General features: G+C 49.1%; 5 protein-coding genes across 5 annotated transcripts; 2 read left to right on the top strand and 3 right to left on the bottom strand.

The window, feature by feature from the left end:
* Positions 1-1161: 1161 nt before the first annotated feature.
* On the top strand, positions 1162-1803 carry FPOAC1_002697 (uncharacterized protein; the record flags this gene model as incomplete). The annotated part of the gene is made up of 1 exon (XM_044847273.1): positions 1162-1803. One exon carries the CDS (start codon positions 1162-1164, stop codon positions 1801-1803), a length of 642 nt encoding a protein of 213 aa, XP_044713189.1.
* Positions 1804-2140: 337 nt separating this feature from the next.
* FPOAC1_002696 (uncharacterized protein) lies at positions 2141-3781 on the bottom strand (the record flags this gene model as incomplete). Its single annotated transcript, XM_044847272.1, has 1 exon — positions 2141-3781. The coding sequence occupies one exon, from the start codon at positions 3779-3781 to the stop codon at positions 2141-2143; it is 1641 nt and encodes a 546-aa protein (XP_044713188.1).
* A 939-nt stretch (positions 3782-4720) lies between these two features.
* Positions 4721-7916, bottom strand: FPOAC1_002695 (uncharacterized protein; the record flags this gene model as incomplete). The annotated part of the gene is made up of 5 exons (XM_044847271.1): positions 4721-5212; positions 5315-5493; positions 5530-6199; positions 6255-6630; positions 7513-7916. 5 exons carry the CDS (start codon positions 7914-7916, stop codon positions 4721-4723), a joined length of 2121 nt encoding a protein of 706 aa, XP_044713187.1.
* A 4331-nt stretch (positions 7917-12247) lies between these two features.
* FPOAC1_002694 (uncharacterized protein) lies at positions 12248-13792 on the bottom strand (the record flags this gene model as incomplete). Its single annotated transcript, XM_044847270.1, has 3 exons — positions 12248-12331; positions 12384-13421; positions 13484-13792. The coding sequence occupies 3 exons, from the start codon at positions 13790-13792 to the stop codon at positions 12248-12250; spliced, it is 1431 nt and encodes a 476-aa protein (XP_044713186.1).
* Positions 13793-14396: 604 nt separating this feature from the next.
* Positions 14397-17628, top strand: FPOAC1_002693 (uncharacterized protein; the record flags this gene model as incomplete). The annotated part of the gene is made up of 2 exons (XM_044847269.1): positions 14397-14459; positions 14509-17628. 2 exons carry the CDS (start codon positions 14397-14399, stop codon positions 17626-17628), a joined length of 3183 nt encoding a protein of 1060 aa, XP_044713185.1.
* Positions 17629-17765: the final 137 nt, after the last annotated feature.

Genomic DNA, 17765 nt, shown 5'->3' with positions numbered 1-17765 from the left:
GGCAGTTCATTTTCTCTAGACTTGGCAAGCAAGTTGAAGCCAGATCGAATCACGACATGAGCTCGAATTTGTATGCTAGGCGGTTTATGGGATCAATGAAATGTTCTTTGTTTATTTTTAGTTTCCTTGTCTTTTTTGTTTCACCGGTTTCTTGGTGTTGATACCTCATCGTGCTTTCAAAGGGATTCGTTGGATCTGTCGCTGGGTGAGGATAGACATGTGACTATAGACGAGTAACGACCACATGATATCCCTCCTATCTTATGTCGTTGCCATTTTATCAATATAGATAAGTAGTCAAAGACTCATTTACTTCCTTAATCCTCCTATCAGGGTATCAACATCAGAAAAATTGGCTGCTAGGAGCATAAAAGACGAAATTAGTCGGTCAATTTATACCATGCAAGTTTTCTTCGGCCATTTATTTTTATGCCACAAGACTAAGGCCAACTTACATGACCTCAAACTTTGCCAGACATTTGCAGATCATATCAGCTTTGTCCATCGAATGGACTTGTTGGTAAGTAATCATGTAGTCGTACCTAGTTGACTCGTAAAGTAAGCCCTAGTCTGACCCAGTCTAACCAGCTCAACCGAGTAACCACTGCGAATGTTGAAATATCGTAGAGTGCTCAAGGCAGAAAGATTCCTGCCTGGAAATGGCTTGCATACGGCTCAACCTACCTGCTGGGGTACCTGGTAGGCATAACAGAAAAGTTGGCCTCCTAAGTCTTGAGATACCAAAATAAGTGGCCCAAGAACTATAGTCTAAGGAGCATAAACTGACCTGATAATTTCGTCTCTTATGCTTCCAGTGGTCATTTTTTCTGATACCCTGAGGGTGAGTATGAGAGGCATTTCTTGCCAACGAGCGAGTCAACCAATCATCCTCAGCTCGCAGCCTAAATCAGGTATCAAATTGTTGTAACTCAATGGATATGAGCCCTACCTAATAACTTTCTGTGACAAAGCTGCACGCCAAAAAAGCATCATACTTTGGAAGCCAAACCATCAAGCACAACTCTCATATAAACACCACGCATCACAGTCCCCAAAGTCAGGACAACTAAACAATTGGGGACATTGGACGATAACGTTAGTAGCAACCTACTGGAAATCGCATACACAGACCTTCGACTTGTTCTCGTCATAGAATACACCATGCCGCCGCCTGCGCCCTCCCCACCACTCTCTTACACGATACCCTCCTCTCTCAACGCCTTCTTGGGCTCAAAACCAGCTGAATTCAGAGCAACCCACCCTCCAATCGAGCACCTCATCGCCGGCGCGCTCGTTACCAATACCCAAGGCCAAGTCCTTCTTCTTCGCCGCGCAGCCCATGACTCATGGCCTCTGCTATGGGAAGTACCTGGTGGCTCCGTTGACGACGTAGACGCTGATCTCGTCGCTGGCGCAGTCCGCGAACTCTGGGAAGAGACCGGCCTGCGCGCCAAAGCGGTGAAGGGTGTCGTAGGCATAGCACCCATGGAAGAACCCATGCCTGACGACCCGCTGGAAAAGGACCTGGAAGTGCTATACGATATGCTCGTTTTCCGAGCCGATGATGGAGTTTGGGGAAAGCTAACTGTTTGGGTTGATGTGGAGAGCTGCGAGGATGTCAAGATTGATACGGATGAGCATGTTGAGTTTGCGTGGGTGACGGAAGAAGAAGCCCTGCTGAATACCTTCAAGGACGGGAGCAAACTTGACTTTGTAAGTGAAGGTGTCAAGAGGAATGTCCTCGAGGGCTTTCGTTTATGGAAGCAGGAGGCTAGTCTTGGGGCACAAAAATACATGGCCTAAGAAGTATGAGCTGAGTGGCACAAACTGGCCTACTGATTTCGTCTCTTATGTTCCCGGCGACCGATCTTTCTGAATAATTAGGATACATTATATCTATGTATTCAAGGCTCGACCATCTCATCTAAGTAATTCATATCGTCGGTTCCATCATGGAGTACCTAACCTGTACTCTATGTATCAAGGCCTCGTCAAGAGCCCCGTTGATAGTCTTCAAAACGCCAAACCCCGGACATCACTCCTTCAAATATCTCATCAGCTTATTAAAAATGCACGCATGCTAACCCAAACCCTCCCAAAAACAAGCATAGAAACGAACCACCCATCACGAACCAGACATCTAAGACATTTTGGCGCCGACCTCTTCCATTCCGTACTCATCCCACTCATCTTCTCCTCCAAGCTTTCTGCCTACCCAGATACCAATGGCTGTAGCCAGGCTGCCTACCAGAAACCATCCTTCAAACCAGCCGTCGACAAACGCAGGGCTCAATGCACCTCGCAATACACTCCCGACTGCTGAACCCAATGCAGAAGGCAACTGACTGCGTAGTAGGAGAGCGGCGGAGATGACATAAGTCGCTGCGATCTGTCCGACAACCAGTGCCAGATTTGCTTGAGCTTGACGCAGTAAGCCGGGTGTCCACTTGGCAAAGAGGTGGAATGTTTGGACGACACTGTTGGCGCTTGCAACAAGAATGACACCGCTAAGAGCAAAACTGATGAGCCGCGCCCACGCCAGCTGGTCAAGCTTTGGGTCCCAATGGCGAGCGAGGATACTCAAGAAACGGTTGATAGGATCCGTGTTGGCAAAACTTGATGTCGGCGAATAAGCTCGGCGAATAGTCGTGATTGTAGTGGCGCCGATACGGTAGAGACAGTACAGACTGAAAAGCTGCGAGGGGACGAGGAAAAGTCGACCAAGAGATGTAGACGCACGTACTGTTGCTGCACGATGACTCTTGAGCAGGGACACTCCGGATGCCAGGTTTGCTTCCATAGTCTCGAGACCAGCAATCTCCAATCTTAGAGATCGCATTTCCGCTTCATCGCCGGTTGGTCCACGCAGAGAGCCCATGACTTTACCAACAAGACCGCTTCCCTTGGCAGAGGCCCCAGTCTGCGCACCAGAAGTCTTTCGCTCGAGAAACTGCAGACGATGGCGTTTTGTAAGGAGCATCTCATTTGCTGTGTCCCAACCGGCTTGTTTCCTTGCAACGTCAGCGTCCGTGACGGGTCGTTTTCTTCGAGCTGTAAGATCCATAAATGCGTGCCACGGTGAAGAAACAGCAGCAAAACCAGATAGTAGGGCCATCAGTGAGATACCAACAACACCAATGCGTTCCAAACAGCCACGTGTGAGCATATCCGACAGGCTTCCATTCCCGTTGCTTGTCTTGCGCATCGCACCCTCTGGAACGGCCTGGCCAACCGACCAAAAGGCAAAAAGCCATCCAATGAACAAAGCTGCGTGTAGTCCCCAGGCAAACCGGGGCAGCTTTCCCCGCGCCGTTCTTTGGAAACTCCATCCTGCGCTTGTAACAACTGATCGACATTCCAGCCAAGGCACCAACACGACCAGAAGGAACAGAAGACTTGGCACTGTTATTCTCAAGGCCAAATTTCTGGAATCCGCATTCACAACCTCAATTATCTCATCCATTATTAGCGCACCGAGTGTAGCAGCCAATCCAACAGTAAGACCAAACGTCCAGGCTGCACCGCGCCGTCTCCAGCTCTTAGCACCGTGTTCAGCGTGGACTTGTCGCAGACAAGCTGGCGCATGTGTAGGCAGGACGTGGTCTTCGCCGTCGCGGGAGTCGGCATCGGTACTTAATCGAGGGAAGACATGGCGGACGACGAGGATTGATGTCGATATGCAGATAAAGAGAAATGGGAGGGCGGAAATGGACGAGGCGAGAGTGACAGGGCGAGGAGGTATTTCGCAGGCGTCTTCACCGCAGCGAGTAAAAGGCCACATGTTGAGAGAATTATGTCGTTTCTGATGTGATTATATCGTTTAGTAGGTTGTCAATGTCCGGCGCGGGGCCATGTAGAATGTATAGGAGGAGTATGTCTCCCTTCGTACGGCGTAGGCGAAAGGGTTGCTATTATTGTCGCTGTGTCGAGGCGCAGCAATTCTCCCTTCAACTGGTATTGCGGGCGCGGGTGCTTCACTGTAGGTATTGGATTGTGTTAAATTGAAACACGACCCTTCGCCTTGACTTGCACCGAGGAGCGTTGCGATAAGCTTCGTTGAATGAGTCTGGCAACGTCTTTGGGTTCTTCTCTGGATCTTTTGTTTTCGAGAAGGCACAGGTCACAAGCGCAGGTCGACTTTAAACTCGTATCGATCTTTGGCTTTGTTGTACTTTCGTATCAGGCGTTTAAAAATGGGATTTTAGCCCCTGGGTCTGGGGTTAAAGACTGAGAAATGGTGGCTTACGTCGTCGCATCCATTTCCCTGTTACAGTGACGTTAGTCTGCCTCAGGCCAAAGTTTTATATCACCTCTGCTGCCGACCTAATGGGATTCAGGGTCCTGTCACTCACAACTAATCCTTGTCAATAGTTTACCATTGGCCGATCGACTTGTTGCATATGCGTTGAAACGCAAAGCATCAATCATGAGCCACACCTCTGGGTATCAGAAAAGCTGGCTGCTCGAGGTATTAGGCATGGAATTTCTAGATCATGATTTCGCATTTATTTATTTTTATACCCTAAACCTTGGAGGTCATCTCTTCTGCTACCCACTGGCCGCAATCATTGATGCGAAACTTCCATGTGATACATGTCACCTGTTGCGTTGCAGACATATTGCAGTGTATCATATATCTTTAGCGCTGAAACCATCTACCGCTACTGATGAAATAAGCCCCCCAGTCCTTGAAAACGGCTTTGGTCGTTTCATGAACCAATCAGAAAAATCCGAAACATTCTAGGATACAATTAACTATGACTTCCAAAAATCCATCGCAGGTGCATGCTGCGAGGCTCATCGACCTATCGCCATCAGCATTGCCATTGGCGTTGTTTTCATTGTTCCATTCACCTCCACTTCCACCTCTAGGTACGCGGCCAGGTTGATCTTGTGCCTCCAAATCCATGCTGGACCTTTGTTCCCATACCGGCGTGTATGCTGAAAGACGATTCTCATTTCCCAGTGAGTTGTTCGTTGTATCGTTATTCTCACCGGAAGATTCATCTATGACCCCATCTTCAACGTCAAAGTCCTTTATCACACCACTCGCCGTCTCCGATTCCATAAGACCTCTGTCCATTTCAGGACTGTGCTCGGGAGAATCGATATCTCGTAACCGGTTACTCTCAGGAGGACCGGTCGCGTGGTCTTGGCAACCGTCTACCTGCTGCAATTCGATTCCATCCTTATCAATTCTCGACAGCTGGCTCTGTTCGTTTTGCTAGTTGGAACCTGGCCGAGGTGGCGAATTGGTGGGCGCTGTAAATGATCTTGTCATACCATGAGCATTACTTTTTGAGTCAACAACTACAACCTTTCCTGCGTCTTCGAACCTGTTTGGCGTAACGCGGGGGGAGTTACACAAAATGGGTATCCTGGAGACCCTCTCCCGAGGAGGCTGAGTAGTTGATTGCTTGACTTGCTGGTGTGAATCTTTGTCGGCGTATTCGAGACCTTCATCCCCACTTACACCCTGCTTATTGTCTGTCCCTAACCTCTGTTCCTCCTTCATCTTCTATGATGTACCTTTCTGGGCCGACGGGGTGTCGTCTTCATCGTCTAAATCGTCGTCCACCTTCTTCTTCAACGCCTCTGCTTCACCGACCTCCATCTTGTGGAGCTGTTTCAGCTTCTCCTGATCCAGAGCTTGTTGCCCACTAACAACCTCAAATTCCCCAGAGTCGTTGTCGCTTTCGTCGTCATCATCATCATCATCGCTTTCTCCAGCAGCACTGGCATCATCCTTGACCAATCGCCGGTTCTCTGTCGCCTCCCCGGGTGAGCTGGCAGTGGCAGGGCCTTGTGATTTGACGTTAAGCGCCTGGCCATGGTTGAATGGCTTGATCGTAGGATCAAAAGATGCAGGCAACCCCAAGGCGCGTGCGACTTGATGAGCTTCTTCATCTGGAGAGTTTTGAATCTCGAGTTCGTAAGTGCTGCTTGCCTCACTATCGGCTTCGTGCTTTCCAGAAGTCGCGGCCAGCATGCTCACATAAGTCTGTCGTGAAGAGTCGTTGGCCCTCTTAGACTTTTTCTTAACGCGCTTCTCTGTAGGCCGAACCACAACCACAGGCACAGGTGAGTATTGGAGGCAGTACTTGGAAAATGAATTGCGCGTGTTGACGAGCCCTTGTAGACCACCAAGCGTACGTCCCCTGGTTCCCACAATGAGCATTGCAGGCTGGTACATCTGGATCTTGAGAAGTTGTCAGCCTAGGAATGTCGCAAAAGAAGCCGTTTTGCCAACGTACCAGAACTTGGAAGGTTGTATGCAATTTGCCAACGGCGTATTCCAGAACAATGTTGATGGCCCTGTTATTGCCATTACGGTCAAGAATGCCCCGCATGACCTTTTGAGCATCTTCCCGGTATTCCCTATTCGAGTAACGCATGTCCTTCTCGACTACGCGTACGCACACAACTTCGTCGCCGTCATCGACAAGCTCTTCCAGCAACCACTGCAAGGCATAATCAGAGTAAGCATGCTCGTCCACTCCAACCATGAAGCACCGGGATCTGCGCCTAGCTTGGTATCCCATGTGTCGAACATTGAGCGTGAACGAAATGGCATTATTCTTGGTCGGTTCGCCGGTTGGAACATTGTCGAATGCGACATGTTTCTGGAACCTATCGGGCGGGGTCTCGGTTAGCGTCGCCATGGGTGCAAAAAGGCCACAAAACAGAGGCAAAGAGTGGCAACAAAGGCTTTGAAAAGTGATAATATGCAGGGGAGTGGTATGAGAGAAGCAGATGGTTGTCAATGGTGACCGTAACGGAAAGATTCAAGAGCTCTGCGGGAATTTGGGGGCTGACAATCTGCTAATGAAGGTGGCTGTGATGAAGGATGGCCTGACGATCCAGACCAAATAAGTGACGAGGAGAGTAGGTGAAGACCATCCATCCCCACGTCTATGGTAAGGTTTGTCGCGGACAGCGGGGTAACCATAAATGATAGCGGGAGCTCAGTGGTGGAGTCGAAAAGGTTGTTATAAGGAATGGTCCGGCCAAGTAAATCAGTTCCACCCAGTCCAGGACCAGGGCATGAATCCATCTTTGCAAGAGAGTATCGTGAATGCCAACTCGGTCGCAAGCCTTGACGGCGATGTTTGATCAGGTGGCGCTGGCCGAACCTTTTTGCATGTTGCACTTGCTGGAAACAGCTGCCCAATGTGGTGACGCATTATCTATGCTCAAAGGTATTCCCTAGTCGCACGCGACACGTTCTTGGCATGGCGTCACATCCACCTTCAGTAAGACCGTTTCAGATTCAATCTGACCAACTTTGGTGCAAGACGATAATCGATTCCGGATCAAGCAATCCTCAATTTATGCTTATAAATATCTTCCGGGGTTGAATGTTCAAGCTACTGGATGCAAGCGTATTGAGTTTGGTTCAGGTTACGTATCGTTGCAAGCGAGATAAAGGAGTCAGATTGAGAGGTTGACATTGCAACAGCAAGTGCCTTGACAGTTGATACAAGGGAGAAAAGACAAAAAGATCCAACATACCTTTTATGATCAGGAGAGCTTGCACGTATGCGACTATTGCTCATTTGCTGAGGCATTCCCTGTGGCAATTTGGGATTGGTCATTCGGCGAAAGGAAACAGAGCCAGTAGAGGACTTCCTTTGGACCATCGTGTCTTGGTTCTGTGTTGACTTTTGATTGCTCTCGCGGCTTGAGCTGCGATCGGGTCGTGGATCGGGTGCAAATGAGATGCTCGACTTGTGCGCAGAGGAATCATCGTCGCTGGCCCTAACACTAGTATTGGATCCATCGACTGTGTTTGAGTCTGGGAAATAGTCGGCCTTTGTATCACCCCGAGGTGAGTCTTGTGGTGGTATAATGGTTTTGGGAGAAACGTCAGAGTCGGTGCGCCTGACTGGAACAGGCATTCTAGAAACGGTGGCCATACTGCTCACGATGCAGCGTTCCCAAGGAAATGATCTCGTAGCGGACTGTAATAAGACTTGTGGTTGAGTCGAGTTGGTACTCTTATCGATAGATATGGCTATCGTGAACGAATGTGTGTAAGTTTGGATGATAGTTCAACGTATCGATGCTTGGACTCGATAATTGTTAGTTTGATTGAAGAAGAGAGAAAGACCCGGTGGAGATAAATGGGCTGAGAAGCTTTCTGGATGGTGAAGAAAGAAAGAAAGAAAGAATGAAAGCTCGCGCTTGCACAAAGTTGAGTCTTGGTCAAGTACTAAAGTACGCAATGCTTTCCTGTGTCGCAGGGTCTGCCAAGATGTAACTGCTGCCAAGACGGAGAGGCTAACTATATGACGGACAAGCCTGGCTTGGCCTGGCCTGGCTTTAGAGGAAAAGCCGAATCACAAAGAGCTGGGGTAAGGCAAGGGTGGATGGCAAAAGCGTAGGCCTGAGGACTCAATATTGTGACGTCTTAGGTCGATAGTGACGCGGGTTTGTCGAAGTTGAGGAAAGAACTGAGCTCCTAGTGATGTGGATGCGGGCGCAAGTAGAGAGACGGACAATAAAGCTTTGAGAAGGAAGTACTGGCGAAGATGGCGGTTGGGGAAAAAAGGTACTATGCGAATGGTAAGACTGCTCTTTACAGTTGCTTGAGCAATCTGCTGAGTTTGACCAGTGGTAAATCAATTAGGAAAAAAGCACGTCTGCTGTGCGAAAACGAAAATTATATTTCGTGGTGGTTGTGGTGTTGTAGCCCGCCTGGTGCTTTGTGAGAGAGCGGAGCTGACAGGGCAGTGATAACAGAGGATGGCAGGGACAGCGACAGCTGGTTGTCATAAAACGGATGGGTTACTGTATATAAATAAACCGAATGATAGAGATTTACGGTGAATCGATTATTTATTTATTTTTGTACGAGGGTCGCGTGAAGATGGTGTGGGCGTTTGCCTTTATGGCCAAGTCAGTTGCTTTCGCCGTTTGTATTGTAAGTGGACGAGGTGAAGCCACAGTCGAGATCTGAGTGGCAGCCAGAATAAATAAGATTTTAAGGTTAAGGTTGATGCCAGATCAGCCAAAGGTCGGATGAAACTGTCTCAACGTCTTGTTTGCCTTTGACGGTATAAGATGTAGGAACAAAAACAAAGACTGGGGGCTCTGGAGAGGAGAAAGATTTAGGTTTTCACTCTTGCTTCCTAAGGCCGGGAGGGAAAAGGACAACAGATGTTCTGATAGCTTTGATCCCGATCGCATAAAGGAGGGTAACATCTGAGGAAACCAAGAGGATTTAGACGGTGCCGAACGGATCGGCCCTTGGTCCACGTCAAAACAGACGTGTAGGCCCGAAAGGGAGGGTGAAATTAAACTGGGCAGCAACACGCAACACATACAGTACTAGCACCCGAGATTTGAATTATGACATGTTACAGAGTGTGCGTGTGAAACGAACGAATAAACCATTAAAGGGTTGAAATCCGATTCTCTACCGACCCTTTTTACCACAAAGCAGACGCGAGGTGGGATCAAAGTTGAAGATTAGGTAGGTGGGTAGGTAGATAGTGAATGTGCAAAACGCACAGCTGACGTATCTTGGGTACTTTACCTACGTCAAGTCAGAGGTAAGCAAAGCAAGCCGTTGCAGTACCGCTCTTCAGGGATTGGTTTTCTGCGTGTGACAAACTGCAGGCCAAGACGTAACTCGATTTACCAAGCTGCAAGAAACATGCCTTGTCTGTGCTGAATCATTGGCTGACCAGGATGAACGACATGCTACGAGTAATAAAGCCAGGCCATACTAAAGCAAATCTTGAGATAACCAACGCAAGAGAGATGAGGGGAAGCGAGAGGCCTCTTTCACTTTATTCAGGGAAGAAGATGGAATGAACAACATGCGAGCAGTTGATTAGTAGGTCGAGGTATCACCACAACCCACACACACTGACACGGTGCTCACACTACACTACACTGACGCTGACTGGGATTTTGATCACATGGCAACTCTTTCTCTTGATTCTATACTGGAACAAGTAGGGCTACCTTGCTTACCGGGTTTTTAGATATCCACTTAATAAGGGGGCGTTTAGTTCGGCCGCTTTCCCCTCACTAATGCCACCTTGTTTGGTTTTGGGCAGCCAAAAACGCACAAAGATTTTCATTCATTCATTCACTCATTCAGAGTTGAAGCTCACTCATCTTTTCGTACAGAGCCAAGTGCCACTGCTACACCAACAGATATGAATGTCTTGGCCCGGCATTAAAGTCCCGAGTGTGACTCTTAGGTTACAGACCGCCAAGAGCCACTTACAATGCTCGTACATGTATCTCCGTATACCTCTGTGTATGTATGTATTCTAGCGGCGTTGGGGACCAGCTCTTTGGGCACAATTCAAATCCATCCATCCCTCCATCCCTCCCTCCCGTCCGCCCCGGACCCGAGTGGGGAGGTTGGCTTATCTACCCTACGCAAAGCCTCGTACGCTCGGACTTTCAGTGGAGGACATCCTCTATCCGATGCGTGGGGCCGACTCAGAACAGAGCCTCTAGTTAGATCCATCCATGGACTTTGTTTACGAAGAGCCGAATCAGTAAGAGCCGAATCAGTTTCAACGACACTAGAACCGTTTTTTTTTTTTTTTTTTTTTTGGCTAATCAATGTAGTGGAATCCATTTCTGGACATTCACACACTCGATGGTCCAACTCATGCAGGGCAAAGAAGCGAACCAGAAAAATATACCAAGTGCACTTGACTCATCTTGCCCTGTCATTTCTTTTGTGAAACTCTTCACCGCATCGTCTTGTCGTACCAGATTAATTATTTAGCCACCAGCTTGTATCGTGTATCGTTTGTACAACCAGCCAGCCAGTCAGTTTTCGTATCAAGACCACATGAGGCTCCTTTGGTCTTTCAGCTGTCAGACAAGTTACCAGCCCTGCATGCTCTGCCCTGTTTCTTGGCATTACCCCAGAAAGTAGGTATTATTAGGGTCTTCTGCCACTTACACCATCGTGAACCAAAGTACGGTAAGTAACACGAATGAAGAATGGTCTGACTCGGGAGGTACTTTTGGTACGTGGCGGTCAAGTAGCTTCGAATTACAGATAGAACCTTCATTGCTTTTACTATTGGACCAGTTGGTGTTCAGCCGAGGATGTCATGTCATGTCCTACCAAGGTATCGCTCATGAGTATAGACAACGTCAATAACTCAAGATATTTAGCATCGCTGCGAGGTAGGATTATAACTCGCTAAGGACAATCCCCGACAATAGATAAGACGCTTGAATCTGTACAATCGACAGCTATCTGGCCTAGTCAACATTCTTGAGGAGCACGCATCTCCAGGGACTTGTTCAAGACAATGAGAGTCAGGAATGGGAACATTGTTAATAGCCCGTTCTTAACACGCAAGTGTACCCCAACAAAGGTGATTTCAAAGCTAGAGAGCCAGCACGTGCCAAGTTGACTGTGATATTTCACAAACCTCCAGGTTTCGACATATCTCAAAATCACCGTGATCATCTTAATAATTCCGAGTTGACTTTGTTGAGAAGCTGTTGGAACTAAGGAGCCGAAGCCACTGACTACGTCCACGTGTTGGGCTTCGTATACAACATTGACCGGTCAGAGACTGTTGTTCGCTTCGGAATCCAGAATCAGACTAGTTCTTTGTTATTCTTTGTTGGCTTTACTCAAGGTCGAGCGGATGGAGTCTGAGCGGCGTGATGATGATGTTGCACGAGGGACTTTGCAGACACTCACCCCTAAGAGGCACTATAGCGTTTCCTTGATTAAGTACGTAGTGAGTTGAGCGCATCTAGGCAAATATCCAAAAAGGTAGAGACATTGCTTACCCTGTCAATTATGTACAACAGTGTCTTCAGCGACTAGACATATTCTATGTTTAATGTTCAAAACTTCAATCAGGTTGATGGCTGGCACAAGTTATATTGACGATGTAATCTTACTTCGTTAGGATCATGATATTGATTAAATGACTTTTGATTCCTTTTATTCTTCATAGCCTTTTCAAAGGCCCTCGTACCTCTAGGAGGAAGTCCCATATCTCTGCCGCACATACAGCCAAACCTGAGAAATTCTCAGGCTCTTGCACGAGCATCACCAACTCCGAGACGCCTTTGCCATGCCATGCATCCAATCAAGTCGGCCTGCATAACCCCAGGTAATGATTCTCCTGGCCCTGGGCCGTTGTGGAGTACTCAGCCTCAGCGCTTTATGCGCTGTCGAGGCTCGATTCGAAGACCCCCCGAATTTTTGAGAAAAAGTGACTAGCCAGTTCTCTCTAAAAACAACTCAGTTATAGGTGCGGGACAGGTTTCGGAGATACCAGTCCACAAGCTTTCGTCCCACCTTGGCCTCTGAGATATGAATAAGGTCCTGTAGAATAGTTAGTCAAATGTTCAAACTTTATACTATAGTGATAACTTACGCCTTGGAGAGCATAGTCAAGGTCGCTGACGTTGATAAGCTCACCGTCAAGCAGACCCTGATCCTGCCAACGCAATTGCTTAGTTCGCTGCTTGGTAACCAGGAGCCATGATCGAAGCTCCTCGGGCTTCACCTCGAGGAAACCAGCAAGTTTGTTGAGGTCCATGGTGGTGTAAAGGCGGAGGTAAGACTTGATGGTGGGGCTCCACATGTTGGTCTTGACCTCGTCCATGAAGACAGCGAGGTGGTGCTCGACAGGGTCGATGTTGGCCTCGGGGTTCTCAAAGTCTGGGGGAACGGGGGAGATGAACTTGGGGCACGCTGTGCGGAAGAGCTCCTCAAAGATGGGGAGGGACTCCGGTCCACCGCGCTGGAGCTTGAGAAGCTGGTCGCCGTACTTCTCGCGGAGGGCGCTGTGGATGGTGTCGTCCAGGCGAGTAGGCTGGAAAGCGACACAGATGGCGATGAGAGCGTACATCTGCTCGTTCTTCTTGGTGATAGAGTCGTACTGGGCGCTCTTCTGGAAGTTCTTGGTCCTTGAGACGTAGATGAGGATGTGGCTGAACATGCGGATGGCATCGGCGTAGCGGTGCTGCATCATGTAAGAGAAACCAACATAGTAGTAGGTGGTGAAGTGGGCAGCCATAACACGGGCGAACATGGCCTTCTTATTAAGCTCAATGTCGTCGAGTGTCTTGAGTGCCAGGCTAAAGTCACCAAGGAGACAGTGGACTCGGAGAAGACCAATGATGGAGAAGTAACCCAACATCTTGTAAAGGTTCTTGTTGCCGTAGTCGCCGGCAACAGCTGCAGGGTCCTCTCCACGCTTCATGGCACCAAGCTGCTCGGTGATCTGAGATCGCTGGATGAGAGAGTACAGGACGTTGAGAACGCTGTAGCAACCCCAGGTGTTGGGGTTCTCACGGAGAGCCTGACGCTCCTCCTCGTTGGTTGTTTGGCGGGCAATTCGCATTCGGTAAGAGGAGAAAGAGTTGAACTGGTAGATGAACTCATCGATAACATCCCAGGCCCAGTAGTACTACAAACATATACATTAGCCCAGTCCAACCCAATATATGTACAGCTCCGGGGAAGACCAACAGAAGGGGGCTCGAGATCGACGGGTCCCTCAGAGTTCAGGATGAAGTGGAACAAGCTGCAGTAGGCATCGTAGCTCTGGAACTTGGCCTCGAGGGGCGCCTGGAAATCGAGAGGCTGAGCAGCCTGGACAAGTCGGCTCTGGATGTCGTCGGTCTGCTGGGCGAGGTTCAGGGAGGTGGTACGGCTGAGATCATCACCATCCTCATACTGAACTTGCTCCTTGTACTCGGCCACAAGAGCCTCCTCCTCAACGTCGCTGTCGTCATCGATGGCGCGGGCCGGAGCCACGCCGTTTTGGTAAGTAGCCATCGTGTCGTTTATATTGTCCGAGTCGAGTCGCGCGTCGTCTCGCTCGTCTCGTCCAGTCGTCACGGTGAAGGGGGGGGTCAAATTTTATCAAATGCGATTTTTTTGGTGAACTAAGGTAGGGCTTCTGTTTGGCGCGGGGTTGGACGCTTAGTCATATAATTTTGAGTGGGGGGAAAGGATGTGATGCGGCGGCATCAACCTTCAAGGATTCGCCTTTCAAGGTTCAACTATTATTGCCGGATAAGGAAGAGGAGCTTTGATGTTCATCAGCCTTTTTTGAGTATGTATGAGTCATTCTTAGTCGATTTGCAGATATATCAACAGAAAGTCATGCATGATGGAATACTGAAATTGCTGACCACAGGTGTGTAGTTTCTGATTAGATTAGTCACATTATAAGACCAACAGCTGGAAAACTGTATTATTCACGACTACCTATATTTAAAGGGCGGCAAAGTCTCTTTATATCTATCTTGTTCTGGTTGGCACAAAAGACGTTTTCTCCCCATATCCATATTTAGATCTCTTTTTTTTTTTCACTTGGGCCATTTTTACATTCCTACTTTGAACCCCACCATCGTCAACCCAAATCACTGTCGTCATAATGCCTGTCGTCACCCCAGACAAGCTGGCAAGTCTGCAAAGACAATCCAGTGATATTCGAAATGTGAGTTCGTTTTAATATGATAAATAACACTCATACTGACGGCCTATAGATTTGCATCTTGGCCCACGTTGACCATGGCAAAACTTCACTTACTGATGCTCTGCTCGCCACAAATGGCATCATCTCACCAAAGCTGGCGGGAAAGATTCGATACCTTGACTCCAGACCTGATGAGCAGACTCGAGGAATCACAATGGAGTCGTCCGCCATCTCACTTTACTTCGCCATGCGTCGGAAAGCAGCCCCCGACGCTGAGCCTGAGAATAAGGAGTACCTCGTCAACCTGATTGATTCACCAGGTCACATCGATTTCAGTTCAGAAGTCTCCACAGCCTCAAGACTGTGTGATGGTGCTGTTGTGCTTGTCGATGCTGTTGAAGGAGTCTGCAGTCAAACAGTCACTGTACTTCGCCAAACATGGACCGAGAAGTTAAAGCCTCTTCTCGTCATTAACAAGATCGATCGACTCGTTACAGAACTGAAGATGACACCGGGAGAGGCATACATTCATTTGAACAAGCTCTTGGAACAAGTAAACGCTGTGTTGGGAAGCTTTTTCCAGGGTGAACGTATGGAAGAGGATCTTAACTGGAGAGAGAGAATGGAGGAGCGAGTCAACGCAGCGACAGCAGCCAAGGAATCAGCAATTGCCGATCAGGTCAGCGATTCAGGAGAAATCCATTTTGAGGAAAGAGACGACGAGGACATTTACTTTGCTCCCGAGAAGAACAACGTTATTTTCAGCAGCGCTATCGACGGTTGGGCCTTTACTTGCAGACAATTCGCCGCCATGTATGAGAAAAAGCTGGGTATCAAGCGTGGTATCATGGAAAAGGTCCTATGGGGCAACTTCTACTTGGACCCCAAGACGAAAAAGATCTTGGGCCCCAAGCATTTGAAGGGAAGGAACCTGAAGCCTTTGTTTGTGCAGCTGGTGCTTGAGCCAGTATGGACAGTATACCAGGCAACAGTAGGAGGTGACAATGGCCAAGGAGACAGGGAACTGCTGGAAAAGGTTACCAAGTCTCTCGGCATCAAGATCACTCTTCATATGCTCAAGTCTCGCGACCAGAAGCTTCTCATGAACACCGTCTTCGCAGGCTGGCTTCCTCTGTCAACAGCACTACTTGTTTCCGTTATCGAGTCCCTTCCATCACCTCCAGCCGCTCAGGCTGCACGACTTCCCGAAATACTGGAGGAATCACCAGGAGCTGACCATATTGATCAAACCATCAAGGACTCCATGATTTCTTTCAAGCACGAAAAATCCGACCCCGTCGTTGCCTACGTCAGTAAAATGGTGTCGATTCCTGAGAGCGAACTTCCTGAGAACAAGCGACGTGCTGGGACTCAGATGAGCGGCGAAGAGGCTCGAGAACTTGCACGCAAGAAGAGAGCCGAGGCAGCCAGAGCTCAGGCCGCGGCTGGTGAAAACGGCGTTGAGAGCATGGTGACTTCAATGGATGCCATCAACCTCGATGACTATGCTCCCGAGCTGGAAGAGAAAAAGGTCGACCCTGAGCATCTCATTGGATTTGCTCGTATTTACTCGGGAACTCTGTCTGTTGGTGACAAGCTCTACGTTATCCCTCCCAAATGGTCACCCGCTGAGCCCGATGCTGAGCCCGCGCCTCAAGAAGTTACTGTCACTGCGCTTTACATGCTTATGGGACGAAACCTGGAGGCACTTGAATCGGTTCCTGCCGGTTGCGTCTTTGGTATTGGTGGTCTTGAGGGCAAGATTCTGAAGTCTGGAACATTGTGCAGTCGTCGTGAAGGCGCTGTCAACCTTGCAGGTGTCACCATGCTGGGCAAGCCTATAGTTCGTGTTGCACTCGAGCCTGTAAACCCTGCCGATCTTGACAAGATGATTCAAGGTTTGAAGCTCCTCGTGCAAAGTGACCCCTGTGCGGAGTATGAGCTTCTGTCCAGCGGCGAGCATGTCTTGTTGACTGCTGGTGAACTGCATCTTGAACGATGCTTGACTGATCTGCAGGAACGATTTGCACTCTGTGAGATTCAACCCGGTGCTCCAATTGTTCCCTACCGGGAGACAATTGTCCGAGCTGAAGAGATGCGGCCACCAGTGAACAAGGAGTTGGGACGTGGCGCAGTTGTTGCCACAACCAGCTCCAAGCAAGTCACAATAACCCTTCGTGTATTACCAATCCCTGAAAAGGTCACCGATTTCCTGGTGAAGAACGGTGATGCAGTCAAGAAAGTCTATGACCGCAAGGCAGAGATGGGAGAGGAAGGCGAAGAAATCATTGCCGAAGCTGACGTCGCAGCAGGCAGCACCCTGTCTGTGGAGGACTTTAAAAAGCAACTTAAAGAGAAGCTAGAGAAGGGCAAGGGCAGGGAGGTCTGGAAGGACTGCATAGACAAAATTGTGGCTTTCGGACCCCGACGAACCGGACCCAATCTCCTTATCGATTCTACTGCGGACGGTATCTTTGCCCGGGCTTTTGCTCCCGAGAAGGCTGTTGAGACCGCTCCTCGCGCCGATGAATCTCTTCACCCTAGTCATCTCACTGACAAGATCTCCTACGCCTTCCAGCTTGCTTCAGCTCAAGGTCCGCTGTGCAATGAGCCCATTCAAGGCGTTGCTGTTTTCGTCGAGGACGTTACTCTCAACCTCGCCGAAGACGATTCCTCCGCTCGTGATAAACTCGGACGTCTGACGGGTGAACTTATCAGGACTTTCCAATCCTCCCTTCGCGCGGGATTCCTGGATTGGTCTCCCCGTCTTATGCTTGCTATGTACAGTGTCGAGATCCAAGCGTCCACCGAGGTCCTCGGTCGTGTATACGACGTTCTGACTCGTCGTCGCGGCCGCGTCAACGCCGAGCTGATGAAAGAGGGTACACCCTTCTTTACAATCCAAGCCCTGGTCCCTGTGGCCGAGAGTTTTGGTTTTGCGGACGAGATGCGCAAGCGTACCAGTGGCGCAGCCCAGCCGCAGCTTATTTTTGCGGGCTTCGAGATCCTAGACGAAGATCCCTTCTGGGTCCCCTTCACGGAAGACGATCTGGAGGACCTTGGCGAGTTTGGTGATAAGGAGAACGTGGCGAAGCGTTACATGGATGTTGTAAGGAAGAAGAAGGGGTTGCTTGTCGAGGGAAGAAATGTAGCTACGGATGCAGAAAAGCAAAAGACGCTGAAGAGGTAGACAGCCAGTCAAACAAGAAGGAATAAGATTATGCATTCATGCTTCAAGTCAGGTACCAGACCGCCAGTGGAGAAGTTTCATCAGATGCAGGTGTCCTGCTGTGGCCATGAACAACGGATCTCGGTGACCCTCTTCCG

The sequence above is a fragment of the Fusarium poae genome, chromosome 1 (assembly GCF_019609905.1).
Source record: "Fusarium poae strain DAOMC 252244 chromosome 1, whole genome shotgun sequence".
Lineage (NCBI taxonomy): Eukaryota > Fungi > Ascomycota > Sordariomycetes > Hypocreales > Nectriaceae > Fusarium > Fusarium poae.
The sequence above is the reverse complement of the archived record's forward strand: the minus strand, read 5'-3'. Positions and strand labels throughout refer to the sequence as shown.